Source organism: Lampetra planeri, chromosome 48, assembly GCF_965212315.1.
Source record: "Lampetra planeri chromosome 48, kcLamPlan1.2.h2, whole genome shotgun sequence".
In the NCBI taxonomy this organism is placed as follows: Eukaryota; Metazoa; Chordata; class Hyperoartia; order Petromyzontiformes; family Petromyzontidae; genus Lampetra; species Lampetra planeri.
Genome location: NC_136154.1, coordinates 2,120,853 through 2,135,055, shown reverse-complemented (window position 1 = coordinate 2,135,055; position 14,203 = coordinate 2,120,853). Strand labels below are relative to the sequence as shown.

General features: G+C 48.9%; 2 protein-coding genes across 7 annotated transcripts in view; one reads left to right on the top strand and one right to left on the bottom strand.

Annotated features, from left to right (window-relative positions):
- The window catches only part of LOC144733837 (immunoglobulin superfamily member 11-like), a 53,680-nt gene extending 49,387 nt beyond the window's left edge, over positions 1 to 4,293 (bottom strand). The window contains exons 1-2 of one of the 5 annotated variants that reach the window (XR_013588425.1): positions 3,991 to 4,293; positions 2,286 to 2,410 (exon numbers count right to left, since the gene is read on the bottom strand). Coding sequence is in view for 2 of the 5 variants with exons in the window: in XM_078615842.1 (XP_078471968.1) it covers positions 3,991 to 4,012 (22 nt within the window). In the remaining 3 variants the exon portion in view is untranslated. The remainder of the gene's footprint in view (positions 1 to 2,285; positions 2,411 to 3,990) is intronic. The other 4 variants (XR_013588426.1, XR_013588428.1, XM_078615842.1 and 1 more) reach the window with 4 other exon arrangements.
- Positions 4,294 to 7,666: 3,373 nt separating this feature from the next.
- LOC144733836 (NXPE family member 3-like) overlaps positions 7,667 to 14,203 on the top strand; it is a 71,487-nt gene continuing 64,950 nt past the window's right edge. Inside the window, exons 1-3 of one of the 2 annotated variants that reach the window (XM_078615841.1) lie at positions 7,667 to 8,373; positions 9,573 to 9,723; positions 10,021 to 10,377. In XM_078615841.1, coding sequence (XP_078471967.1) covers positions 9,598 to 9,723; positions 10,021 to 10,377 — 483 coding nt within the window. In that variant the 5' untranslated portion in view covers positions 7,667 to 8,373; positions 9,573 to 9,597. Of the gene's footprint in view, positions 8,374 to 8,909; positions 9,163 to 9,572; positions 9,724 to 10,020; positions 10,378 to 14,203 lie in introns of those variants that run through there. The other variant, XM_078615840.1, reaches the window with a different exon arrangement.

The window sequence follows — 14,203 nt, the reverse complement described above, 5'->3', positions numbered from 1 at the left end:
TTTCTCAGCAGTCACTGGACAAGTCCAGATATTCAGATTCCAAAGAACACAGGATGAGATGTTACTATCCTTTGTGCAAGCACTTCCAAGAGTTCATGAACAGTGAGCCTGGTGAAATTTGGGGAGCGCATCATCAGTAGTGACCCTTTGGTTCCTAGGGTGTTTCGGCCTTTCATACTATACACCCTCCCCAAAGGCGGCCAGCGACAGGGTGATAGCTTTCTGCCCCGTACTCATAGATGATGTCCCCCATCCTCTCCAACTTCTTCTCCACTGTGCCTCGAAGTTTCTCGAGGGTCAAGGTAAGGTCAGTATTCACTGTTTCCCACAACTTCTTGTCACTCGCGCCAGGCCACTTCACATACGGTCTGTGCCCTGGTAGTCTCCTCTCGATTGCAGGTCTCGGAGGCTGGGTGAGTTCCACTCCTGTTGTTGGTTCCACCTCAGTCGCTGGGTTCATACTGTGCCACCTCCTCGGTCCCTCCGTCCCATACAACGGATGGCATTGTCCACAAGGATCTTATTACAGTACTAGCAGAAGTACCCGGCGTTGCTCGGGTGAAAAATATATTTCTTAATAACCTTACATATATACACAGATGAAATAAATAAATAACGTTGAATAACACTAAATCGATCATTAAACCACTTTAAAGGTGACGGATAAAAAAACTGACATGCCTATTCCCATCGCGGGGCACGGGACGTGCCTCCCGGCAAATCCCTCGCAAGCGAGCGTACACAGACGGACAGACAATTTTTGAGTACGACGTTTCGCTGGTAATTGCATCCAGCATCAGCAAAACGTCGTACTCTGAAATGGTAATTGTTGTGGTTTCACGCTTCAACACACCGGTGGGCTAAAGCAGTGAACTATTAGTCTTTTATGAACGTGACACTTTTTTACTGATTGGCCGTGTCGGGTGGTGGAGGGTTACAACACATTAATAAAAAAGGCGATGTAAACCCAATAACGTTGTTTATGAATAATGGTCGCAAAAGCCTACGTGTTACAAATTGACTAACTTTACTTAATAAGCAGGCTACAGTCTACATTATAGACTGCCAGTACACCCACCCAGCTTAATAACCAGGCTACAGTCTACATTATAGACTGCCAGTACGCTCACCCAGCTTAATGACTATTTGTACAGTCAACATTTAAAAAATCGATTATTGGCGCGTCCGGTTTAAAAGTAATTACACAGTTGTTTTTTCATCAGAAATGGTAATTCTTGTGGTTTAACGCTTGAACACACCGGTGGGCTAAAGCAGTGAACTATTAGTCTTTTATGAACGTGACACTTTTTTACTGATTGGCCGTGTCGGGTGGTGGAGGGTTAGAACACATTAATAAATAAGGCGATCTAAACCCAATAACGTTGTTTATGAATAATGGTCGCGAAAGCCTACGTGTTACAAATTGACTAACTTTACTTAATAAGCAGGCTACAGTCTACATTATAGACTGCCAGTACACCCACCCAGCTTAATAAGCAGGCTACAGTCTACATTATAGACTGGCAGTACGCTGACCCAGCTTAATAACCAGGCTACAGTCTACATTATAGACTGGCAGTACACTCACCCAATTTAATAAGCAGGCTACAGTCTACATTATAGACTGGCAGTACGCTCACCCAGCTTAATGACTATTTGTACAGTCAACATTTAAAGAATCGATTCTTGGCGCGTCGGGTTGAAAAGTAATTAGACAGTTGTTTTTTCATTTGTATGTAATGTTTGAAGGTTTTCATAAGATTTTAAATGTATTTTCCCCCCAGGCAACGCTGGGTATATCGAGTTTATACCACAAAGTCGTCGCTTGACACGGGTGGGGTGTCGAGGCCTAGTACCGTGCAGAGCCTCCGGCCTCGCCTAGATTGCCCACCCGGCTGAGGCTGGGTACCGGGGCCGTTACCCCCCCCCCCCCCCGCGCTACAATAATACTGTGTAATCGCTATAATTTTATTATCTACCGACCCTATAATAGTAATTGCACACATTGTGGTGGGGGGGGAGTGAAGAGGACATGAAACTTTGATGAATTTACCTCAGAGTCGCGTGGTGGGTGTCGAGGCCTAGTACCGTGCAGAGCCTCCGGCCTCGCCTAAATTGCCCACCCGGCTGAGGCTGGGTACGGGTGCCGTTCCCCCCCCCCCCCCCCGCGCTACATTAATACTGTGTAATCGCTATAATTTTCTTATCTACCGACCCTATAATAGTAATTGCACACATTGGGGTGGGAGGGGAGTGAAGACGACGTGAAACTTTGATGAATTTACCTCAGAGTCGCGTGTTAATGCGTGCGCATATTTTTTACGGGAATTAAAAATGGCGTCCACCCCGCAGCGAATGCGTCGCTACCCGTTGCCAGGGGCAACCGCCGTCCAATGAAACTGCATATGGTCTGGCGACACACAGACACACACACAGACAGACAGACAGATTTGCGATTTTATATATATAGATAGACAATACAGTTACAAGAGTAACAAAACCCCTATGTAGAGACGCGACTGCAAAAGCTGCCAATCAACAAAGGCCTATTGAAGTAAATACACTGAGAGATTACAGCGCACAGACATGAGTGTTGAATTGAGCCGAGTTGTTGAGATCAAATTTCGATTTAAAGCTTTCGTAACTGCAGGGATTCTTCTTCGTTCTTTCGGTAAAGTCACGTAGAAGGGAAATAATAAAATAATAAAAATAAAACATAATAAAATCAAATTATCACGACGTTTCGGTCATAACACAAGCAGCCATTCTCAGGTGAAGACAGCTGTCTGAAAGACAGCGCTCCAATGAACACTGCTATGCTTCTAGATTTGAAGCTTTCGTGACTGCAAGGATTCACACTCTTAGGTTTTTTCGGTAAAGTCACGTCGGTAAAAATAAATAATATAAATAATAATAGAAATAAATTATAATTTTACCCCGGGGTACCGCCGTAAGGCTCAATTGCACGACTGGATTGTCTTTAGTGCATCTCTATAATGCTATCTGCCTCTATCAGTGGAAAAGTGGAGTCATGGACACGACCTCCTGGCTCTGACATTCCTGCATAAGGTCATCAACAGCAGCTGGCCGATGCTGCACTGCATCGCCTGCGAGGATGGGAAATTAAAGACAGCCAGTGCTGTGCGATTAGGGCCATGCAACCCAAGCTATGGACCGCACAGTAAAATCATATAGACACAGATTACTTAGAGACTTATAGACACAAAGAGACACAGAGACTCATGGATACAGGGAGACACAGATACATAGAGACTCAAAGACATGGGGAGACAGGTAGACACAGGGAGACAGATACACAGACTCACAACGACACAGATACTCATAACGACACATACACTGAGACTCATAGACATAGGTAGACATAGATAAAAAAAAAAACTCATCGAGACACAGAGACTCATCGACAAAGAGACACGGCACACGAAGGGTGGATGGCCAGCACCGTGCCCGGGCCCCTTTGTCTCCATAGTGGCGATGTTTACACACCACACCAGGTACTAGTTTTGAGTCGACCTAGATGAGACCCAGGATTCGGTTCAGATAATTGTCACCAGTGTTGGTGGGTGCGAGCAGAAATCGAACTCGGCTCCTGCGTCGTTCACAATCTCCATTGTCCCTCACTATGCCCCCCCCACCTCCCTGTGCTCAGACAGGTTTCCGCTCTTTTTCCCTACTGGCTACCCTCCTTTGGAATAAACTCCCACTCCGCATAAAACAAGCAGCTTCACGAACCATGTATTGTTCCCCCCTTGAGATTGGTCTATTTTCAATATCGTACCCCTCTCCTACTTCCCTCCGTTTTATCACCAATCCTTGTCATCCCTTCCCATCCCCCTTTTCCATAAGCCAATACTAATGTAAAGTGATTTGACAAAATCGCTAAATACAATCCTGGATAAGATAATGCAGCCGTGCTACCCGCTGCGCTACCGCTGCCTGGGTGTAGGCTACACACACACAGACACGCACCTGCTGCTGTTGGTGTCTTCATGTCGATGCCTCACGGTAAACTGCGCTACGTCCCATTGTTTCGCAACTCTCTCCCGCCTCCCAGCCCGCGCTCATAATGGGCGTGTCTTAGACCCTTGGATAGGATTTTAAATAAATACATTTGATCATCAATTATCCGGCACGCGATTATATCTGTAAAAAAAACAATTAAATGACTGCACTATATACATCACCCCATGCAGTCTTCGAGATTGGAGTGGTAATTATGCTACAACAAAAACAGTAACTTTTAATAAAAAAAAAATTGTCTATTTGTATGTTTATTTTTGCCAATGTCATACGGTAAAAAAAAATGTAAACGCAAAAAAAAAACATATACACAATGCCTAAAACATGTTACGCAAGAATTTTAAAAGTTAGATATTTTAAATAATAATGATGATTTGTGATTTTCCGGCGTTTTTTTAAATCAGACACCCCCTTCCTCCTTAAGCCGCTAGTTGATCATCGAATATAATCGATTATAATCGGACGCGGGTGCGGGGAGGCCGATCACCCGATCAGCAGCAGCCCGGCGGGAAGGAGAGGAGGAGGAAGGGGGAGAGGAGGGGTGGAGCATCAGCCCCGACAGAACAGTGTCTCGCACCTCGCCAGCTCCCCCCCTGCACTGCTGACACGGCCCCAAAAGCACCTATGGCTGCGCGCTGATGTGCCGCCTCCTGAGCCGCTTTTGTTACTATGCGGCCACATCCCGTTCGTTCTCTCATCACTTATACTGGTTGGGACCCCCGCCTAATCATCTGTGTCCGGACCAAACGCTGCTCGCCCCCAGTTGGTCCACTCACTGGGGGGTGCAGGAGTTTAATACCGCCGCCTTCACGGCACCCCTGTTTGGGCATTCCCTTTTGAAATGGCCCGGCTGGTTTCCCTGAAAACATACCAGATCACCCTAAGGCACTCAGCGCCCAGTGTACCAGGGGCCCTGGCGGCCCACCAGGGCCCACTCTTGGTCCAGACGTACCTCTATCTCACTGACACGGCGTTGGAGAAGCCGTGCATCATGCTGAACGCCCCCACGTCCCGTCTGAGCACCCCTACATCCCATCCAAAGGTCCCTACATCCTGGTGTAGAGTTTCCTGCTCCTGCTGGATGTTAGTCACCCCCTCCTGAATACCACACACCCAGGCGGGGCGTGGTCTCAGTTGCGGCCGCTACCCGAGCCGAGTTCTGCCAAGCCGGGGTTTGTCCTCCTCTGAGTCATCCTCTACCTGAAGGGTCGCAACAGCCCGTCCAGAGTTTGCGCGATGTCTGCACGTGGGCTAGGAAGATATTCTCGCACTAATGCACTCGGTCCATCAGTGCAGTCATGCCAAGTGTATGGGCATGCCCACCTCGTCCTTCCACCACTCAGTGGCCCAGATGTAGCGCAGAAATCGAGCCCGCACGATGCCCCATACTGACCTCACGTCGTAGTCTGGGTGCGCCAGCTGCGCCAAGTCCAGGAGGTCCTCTGCAAAAGTGCGGATGTCCTCACCATGGTTGCGGATCCGGGTCTCCAGGCAGGTCTCAGCGACATAGTGCTCCACCGGCTCAAAACCGCTGGTGGAGGGCTTCCCGCAACTGACTGAAATTGTTACTTACCCCATGCAGGAGGACCCGGGCAATATGCAAGGAGACACTTTAAGGGACTATGTACTGAAATTGACGGCAACAACATGGAAACAGTTTAAGTCAAAGATCGCCCACTAACGACCATACAGGAGAACATTTCATCGACAACAGGAGAGGATGGAAAACCCCACAGCACAGAATTTGAGCTCTACAATGACCTCTTGATAAAATGGGACTCAACGAACAAGTGCCGTCGATTGGTTGTGCCAACATCACTGCGGGAGACACTCATTAACATGGTCCACACAGACAGACCTAGGGGTTATCAAAACAGTGGAAACCATAGAATGCCACTACTTTTGGCCAGGGATGGTGCAAGACATACACGCATACATACAATAATTATATTAGTGCAGATACAGGTGGGACAAAATAGGTGGTTTGTTCACCCCTCTCGGATGAAATTCTGCCTTTCTGAGTCAACCAACCTGACATACACACAAAACTCACCACAACCACCAGAAGGCAGCAACGTCCCATCAGGCTCCGATCTGTCTGTACCGCTGCCGCCTGTGCACCCGTCTTTATCCAACCAGACGTTGATCTTTCCAGGAACGACGATAGCGCCTGAACCCCAAGATCTGCGGCAACAAAAAAGCAAAACAGATTGACCGTATGGGTGATTGTTTATTACAGGGCAAATTCGCATATGCTCCACACCAAAATACACCAGTTTCCAGAAACCATGAGACAATGGGCTTCCATCACACCTGCTATACACACACAGACACACAAACACGCGATTGTCCACGTCTCATTACACACGCACCTCATCATACACAAAACAATCACACGCACTCAATCCAAACCAACCACGTCTTGGCTCATCTTCTTCACACAACTGTGTTGGTGCACCTCGCCGCCGCCAGGTGTCACCTATATGTTGTAAAGTTAGACAGACGACACCTGTTACCTTAGTGCGTCCCATGCAATCCGCAAAATACATTATTCTGATTATTGGTACTTAGAATAGACATGAGATGTGTTCCTTCCCAAATTACGTTGTTATTACTGTTCTGCATTACTGTTGTTACAAATCGAAATTCCTTGGACATCAAAGGGTTTAAATTTCGATTAAAGCTTTCGTGACTGCAGGGATTCATATTCTTGGTTCTTTCGGTAAAGTCACGTTGGCGCAGTCCAGTGCAGTCGGCGTCATCTCCTCTTCGTGAATTGTCTCCACGAGTCGTACAAACCTCCACTTAGTCACCAACCACTCTTTGTTGTTACGCGTTCGTTCTTAAACGACGGTGCATCTTCACATCTCTATTTAAACGGATCCACTGCTGCTATCACCACTCAGCTTCTCACCTCCTGAGGGCTCCTCTGTAGCTTATTGCGATGGTTCTTAACGTTTACTGCAGTCTTGCACCTCTTTGGTTCTCAATCTTTAAAAATGTATAATGTTAATAAATGCATAGGTGTGTATGTGTGTGTTTGTGTGTCTCTGTGTTGTCTCTCTCTGCCTGTGTGTCTATCTGTGTGTCTCCGTGTCTGTGTTTTGTCTCTCTCTCAAATTTATCAATCTTTGAAAGAACGTAATCAACCAGGTAGGGTGTTGACTGTTGTGTTATCCGACTCTCTGTGTTATATTGCATTGTATTTCTAAGTTTACTAGGTTTGTTTTCTACCTGATGACGATTGCTTGTGTTGCAAACGAAACGTCGTATTCTATTATTTAATTTATTTAATTTCTACGTGACTTTACCGAAAGAACCAAAGAGTGCATAGGTTTGATCAAACAAAGTAGGTGGACTTTGTTTCGATGATTTACCTTCTAAAAAACTCTGGCATGTATTGCACCCCCACAAAGGGCATCTCGCACCCCCAGGGGGTGCGTGATGCACCCCAGGTTAAGAACCACTGGCTTTTTGCTATCAACCTATCACAGCTGTGTTAGAGCTTCTCCTCTGCTGCTTCTCCGCTGCCTCCCACTACACGTTAAGTGGTGGCTCTCCGTCTTGCTGGTCGGGGTCTCGTGATGATGGGGGCGTCTCTCCAAGGGCCCGATGTGAACCACGCACGCAGCGCCCACGCCACTGGCGATCTGCCCACAGTCCAGTGGTGGCGAGCGTGGATTTACTAGCATCGTGCATTGACCAATGTATACTTATTAATTATTTCATTTCTTATCCGATTTTTCCCATGAGAAAGATACGTGCTGTCTATCTCTGTTTAGTGTGAGGCAATGGACAGCTTGACAACTTATTTGGACCTCCATAGCTTCCCCATCAATCTGTGCTCCTGTGTCGGTTAAAAAGGTAGTTCACGTGCATTTGGCCTCGTGTTTCACTCCGGGTACGGCAAAGCTGATCGGTATCACGAGCACCTGGAGTATGGGATGATGTCTCTGACACGTTTTTAGCCAACCTCAAAGCCTTTCCACAGGGTTCTCATTGTCACTTGTCTCTCAAATCAAGTTGCGATAAATTTTAAATTAAACACCACGACACTTTAATGACGTCTCAATGCCCAAGGCAGGTAACGTCACGCGGCGAGGGAGTGTTCGTCTCTTACATTGCGAGTCCTTTATGAGTGTGACTGCAAAGTGTACTCCACTTATTGACCTGCGGTGCGAAAGAAGCTCAACATAGATACGTACATACTCTGACACCCGAGAGGTACCTCCAGCGAATGTCAGACGTTTATTACTGTACTCGATATAAACCCATTGAGTTGTACAGCTCGGATTCAAGAGCGACTTGGCCAATAAAAGCAACCACCTCTCTGTAAGTAGCAGCAATACACCACCGCTCAGCAGTTACCGCAGTATCATGTTCCACGATACCATCTTCATACAGTCACCATCATCCATAGTCAGCTGGATGTTATAATACACCTTGAAATTGCACGTGAACTGATTTCATCGCTCCATCTCCTCTGTAGGCGTTCTGTCAGAAGCGTTCCTATCCTTGGCTGCTAAGCTGTTATTATTTCGTGACAATCGTCCATCCCTTCGTGCCATATGTCCAGCCCAACCTCATTCACTTTTGTTAATAGTTTGGATGATATCATGACCCTTTGTATCTTCTACAGCGCGTGAGTTTATTTCTCTCTGTCTCTCAGTGTAATTCCGCGTAGGCATCGCTTCATGTTTATTTGTGCAAAGTTGGCGTTCTATATTATTCGTCATTGTTTGTCAGCGGCCGTGCTTCAAACTTCAAAGGAACGTTGCCCGCTGGACAGAACGAGTCACAGTGTGACCTGCTCGTGTCTATGGTTCTATCGGTGCTGGCTCTCACCCTCTGTGGATACGAGGAATGGCAATCACCCATCCGATGTCCATGGGTGTGAACTTTGTACTCGCAGTTCATCACTGTGCTTTACTGCACTTTATGGTTGTGCTTTATTGCACATTTTTCTGTGCTTTACTGTACTTCCAGTACGAAAACAATGACTTAACATTGCTTATTGGGGATGCTGCCATGGTGATGTGGCAGGTGTTAGTGGCATGGACCGATGGTTACCAGACTTGACAGGCACACTCTGCGCTGGAGTAGCATAGGGCGAATGCTGAGGTATTGATTGTGGCTAGATGTGCTGTCTACAGATCTCTATGTGAGTCTTTGAGTCTCTGTGAGTCTGTGGGTATCGATGTAAGTTTGTGGGTCTATATGTGAGTCTGTGGATCTCTATGTGAGTATGTGTGTCTCTATGTGAGTCTGTGGGTCTCTATGTGAGTCTGTCGGTCTCAATGCGAGTCTTTAAATATCCATGTGCGTTTGTGAGTCTGTGTTTCTATGTGCATCTGTGGGTCTCTATGCGAGTCTGTGGGTCTCTATAAGTAGATGCGCCTCTATCTGAATCTGAGGACCTCTATGAGTCTATATGTTGCGTTGTGGGTTTATTTATGTCTGCTCTATTGCTGAAATGATGAGATAAGTAATTGCTTGCAATGATTGCTGTATTTTCTCTCTGTCTCTCTTAGGAGATAGGATATTGAGTGGAGGAAGATGTCTGCATACACTTTTGGTACCAACCTCAGGCATTACCTTGATAAGCGTTGGCGATCACCGTCTCGGTTGGCAATGTGCTCAACATTAATAGGTGTGATGGTGTATCTAAGCATTCTCTATTGGGTAGGTATTAATTATTATTATTTTAAATCATATTTATATTTATATAACCTTACTTGTGCTGGTCACATTAATTATCATTGGTCATTGGATTTCCATAGTCCTCAGGCAAGAGGTGCTGTTTACTTTCACTGGCTGTGATTGACTGACTTACAGAGAGATCCGTAGAATCAGACAGAGACATACAGACCCACTCACCCACATCGTGACTCAGACATTCATGTACAGACCCAACAATTGACTGCAGCAGTGCGGTTGTGTAGAGACCCATATGTGCTCAAATCAATTGTATCGTTTTAGTTTCCCAGGCACAGTGACTCCAGACTGGCACCGCTTTACCACCAACAACAAGGCAACAGTAGCATCAGCTCTCGTGTATCTCTCAAAGACGCGTCGCCCGTGTTCACCCACAAACACCGCCTTGGCTGTACCCTGCTGCGATGGCCTCTGCCATTGACCATCGAGCCGCTCCACTTCTCTTCGGCCATGAAGACGGCGGTGCGGGTCGTTAACGAGAGGCGGAGCGTCGCTGTGGGCGACTCAGTGACGCTCCACGTGGAGATGATGGACGAGAGCGGCCGAAGCAAGGGCTACGGCTGCGACTTCCTCCTGGCTCGTGTCTACAACATGGCGCTCGGCAACGCGGCCACTGGACAGGTGATCCTTCTCCTGGCAGCAGCAGCAGCCAGCCACCATGTTACCACTTTCGACGAAACCAGACCTGTTACGCATCATCAATTTCCGTCTAATTTCAAATCTCCAATATATACCTGAGCGTGCAATGGGCCGTCCATAAATTACATCACGCACCTAGGGGTGAGAGGGGGGTCAGACATTTGTGACGATGTGTGACGAGGGGGGGGGGGGGGGGGTGAGAAATGTGACGTCACATCAAAATGCACAACTTTAAATTAATATAAACAACACGTTCTACTTAATTAAATATAATTGTTATAACAACACTCATTTTGATTAATTTTCGTTATTAACTTTTTGATTATTTAAATGTATTAAGGTCACCTTTTATTTATAGTATACATTATATTATGATGTTAAACATAAGAACGGAAATCAAACTACGTCACAATTTTATAGAGAATAATACTTCGTCAGGAAGAGGAAATGCAAATACAATTTTAATGCAATCGTTATATTAAAAACGCTTGATAGTTTCGAATAATAATTTTTAAAACGTAAGTACTATTATTCCTGTCATATCAATCGAGATAATTTTAAATCACACACATTTGTTAATTCAATATTAATTTTTTATATCGGTATTGAATTTGTATACTATTATTATGTTATGATAACATTTATAATAATATAGAGAGAAAAGTTTTTGGATACAAAGATATTAATCTAGAGTTGAATTTTTCGTGACTGCAGGGATCCATACTCTTTGGTTCTTTCGATAAATTCATGTAGGTATAAAATAAAATAAATTAAATCACGACGTTTCGGGCGCAACACAGGCGTCCGTCATAAGGTGGGACAACCACAGCAATAAAAACATTGCTGAAGTGGGCAAAAGGGCTGCTGTAACAAGAGGCTATATAGGTAAGAGAGGGGGGAGGAGCCAGGGAGGAGCGATAGAGAGTGGGGGTGTGGAATAGGGGGAATGGAGTGCTGCAAGTTAGAGGGATTAAGGGCGAACAAGGCACGAGCATGACAAAATGCCGGGGAGGGGGGGGGGGGAGTTGAAATGTTAGCTATTTTTACCCAGAAAATGGCGTCATGCATTTGTTTCGCCATTGTCCTACTGATGTAGAGGTGTATTGGTACGGATGGCAAACAAACACAAGGGGCGTGGTTATGGCCGTACGCTGAGAAGGTGCTTACATCGACGTCCGCACCTGCCATCCCCCACGGCCCCCCCCCGGGGGGGGGGGGGGCGATTGCTTTATAAGGTGGTGAGCCGGAGGGCTCGGGGTCGAGTGTTAGCTTTAACCAGCAAAGATTGAAGACCAGCTAGAGTAGGCCCTGGAACTCCCCTGGCTCGCTGTCCTTGTCAGGACCGACAAGGGAAAGCCGGTGGCGTGGCCCCGAGAGCCTAGACCGATGTTCTTATAAGAGCCGGTCTGGAGACTCAGGGTGCCATAAATCCCAGCTTGACCAGGGCTGGGATAGATAGCCTCCCTTAGCTCTGTAGTGGAGGACCTGGGAGTAGGCTAGCCGGGTTAGACGTTGGGTCTCCCTGTTAGATGGGTGAAGGGGCCGATACCCCTTCAAGTGTTGTGTATCCCCGTCTCTGTAAATACGTTGGTGTTAATAAATAAGTGTGCCTCCAACTACGTCATCCAAGCCTCCTGCAACTTACTACATCTGGTGTCGGAAGTGGTCTTTCAACGATGGACACACGAGGGACGACTCGTACCAGGGAGCTGGAGATGGAGGACACCTCGGCCGACTCGGCGCCCGAGATGGCCAAAGTCGGATCCGAGCAGCCGGGGTCGAGTACACCCACTCCGCAACGCCAGGAAGGGTGGGGAGCGTCGGCTGAGGGACTTCGGCTGGCTCACTCCCGCCTGGCGGAGCTGCTCTACGCTGCGGCCGCCACGTTGGAGGAGATCACGTGGCTGGGGGCTGGAGAAGCTGCACGGGGCGACGGCGGCCGACACGCAGCGCCGCTTCCCGCCATCTCAATGCGGCCCGCAGTCAAATTTCCCGCCATCGCTACAGTGGGAGCAGAGGGCGGGGCCGGTCTACGTCAGGTGACCGCCGATTGCCAAGCAGAAGCCGCAACGTCATCAACACCGGCCAGCGCGTCACCAACGGAGCGACCGGCGATGCCATACGCTCTGCCCACCCACACTGTACCGAGTGCCGGGAACGATGGGGCGCGATCCACGACCACGGACGTCGCATTACAGCAGCGACTACCGCCCCTCAAAGAGTTCGTGGGCGAGGACGGGGACTGGGGAGGCTTCAGAAGACGGTTCCCTGCTCACCAGGAAATGGCGAATTGGACGGACGACGAAGCACTACGCGCGCTGCCAGCGATACTCGACAATGACGCTCTGGCAACCCTCACCTCGGCGCCAAAGGAAAAGCGCGCCACACTGCAGTTGGCGCTGCAGCTTCTGTCCGCTGTCTACGGGCCGCCTTCGGACTGCAGGCAGTTGTTCCACGATCGCCATCGGGGCGCCAAGGAATCGCCCCTGACTTTCCGAACAGCTCTCCTGGCCCTGGCGAAGGCAGCTTTTCCGCGGATGGACGAGGAAGGAGTGGACGCCATGGTGACTGAAAAGCTGTTGCTGCTGGCGGACGAGTTGGACGTTGCCGTCTTGGCATAAGACATGTGTTCCTTGCTGGTCGCGCGCCACATTCACACAAGTTTGCGGTCCCTGCGTCGCAAGGCCAGCAAGGCGGTGGCCGGGTATGCCATGGCGGCAACCACCCTCCCATCGGAGGAGGTCTGCGCGGTGGAGCGGCCGGTGGAGTGGAGATCCGCGGGACCACAGGCTCGGAACGGACCGAGCCGCCAGGATCAGCCCAGGCCGTCTGGGGCGCTCACACGCTGCTACAACTGTGGCCTTCAGGGCCACGTGGCTTCAGGATGCCGGGCTCCTCGACGGCGCGGAGCGACGCCTCGTCCGGACGCCGCGCCGCCTCTACCCAAGCTCCAGCAGCAGAATACGGCGAGTCGTGGCACCTCACATGTTTGGCCTACGCACACACCTGTCACACACTCACTCACTGCAATGAACAGGGGTCGCAAATCGCCAGGTGTTGCGTCGGAGTGTTCCGAAATGCGGCGGGCGCTCCAACCGGGGCAGTGGTCGGAGCTCGCCCATCGTGTTGTTGCCGCGTCGGCGGGGTCGTCGGTCGTGGTCGGGCACATTGATGGGGTTGAGGTGCGGGTTTTAATTGATACAGGAGCATCGGCGACTATTATATCCGATTTAATTTATAACATCCTTCCCGTTCAAAGCCGTCCTTTGCTCCCTGTTGAAGTTCCATGCTATGCTGCTAACGGGGGCTCGCTGGGCATCATTGGGCAGATCCGCGCGCAAATTTGTATTGGGGACATCAAATTATCCGGGCCGGTATTGGTCTCCTCCTCGCTAGCGGTTCCGTGCCTGTTGGGGACGTATTTCTTGGCCAAAATGCCTATCCGTATATTGATCGACCAGGGTTGCATCGAACTCCCGTCCGGCCGACGTATAATGTTTTTGTCCTCCCCCGCTACTGAGCGTCGGGCATTTGCGACGGTGCAGGCGCTCATGGCGAGGACTGTACGCGTACCACCGGGAGCTCAGATGCTCGTGCCTCTTAGGTTGCGTCGGCCGTTTGCTAAGGGAGTTGCGGATCGGGGGGTCCTGTTGGGACCATCTAGAGCCGGGGTCAATGGACCTGATTTGCTAGCGGCTCAGACCATGGTGAAAGGGGACGGGGACCCCTTCATTGCCGTCCTTAATGTGGGATCGCGAACGGCCGTGGTTCCTCAAGGGACCGTGCTTGCACATGCAATGCCGGCGCC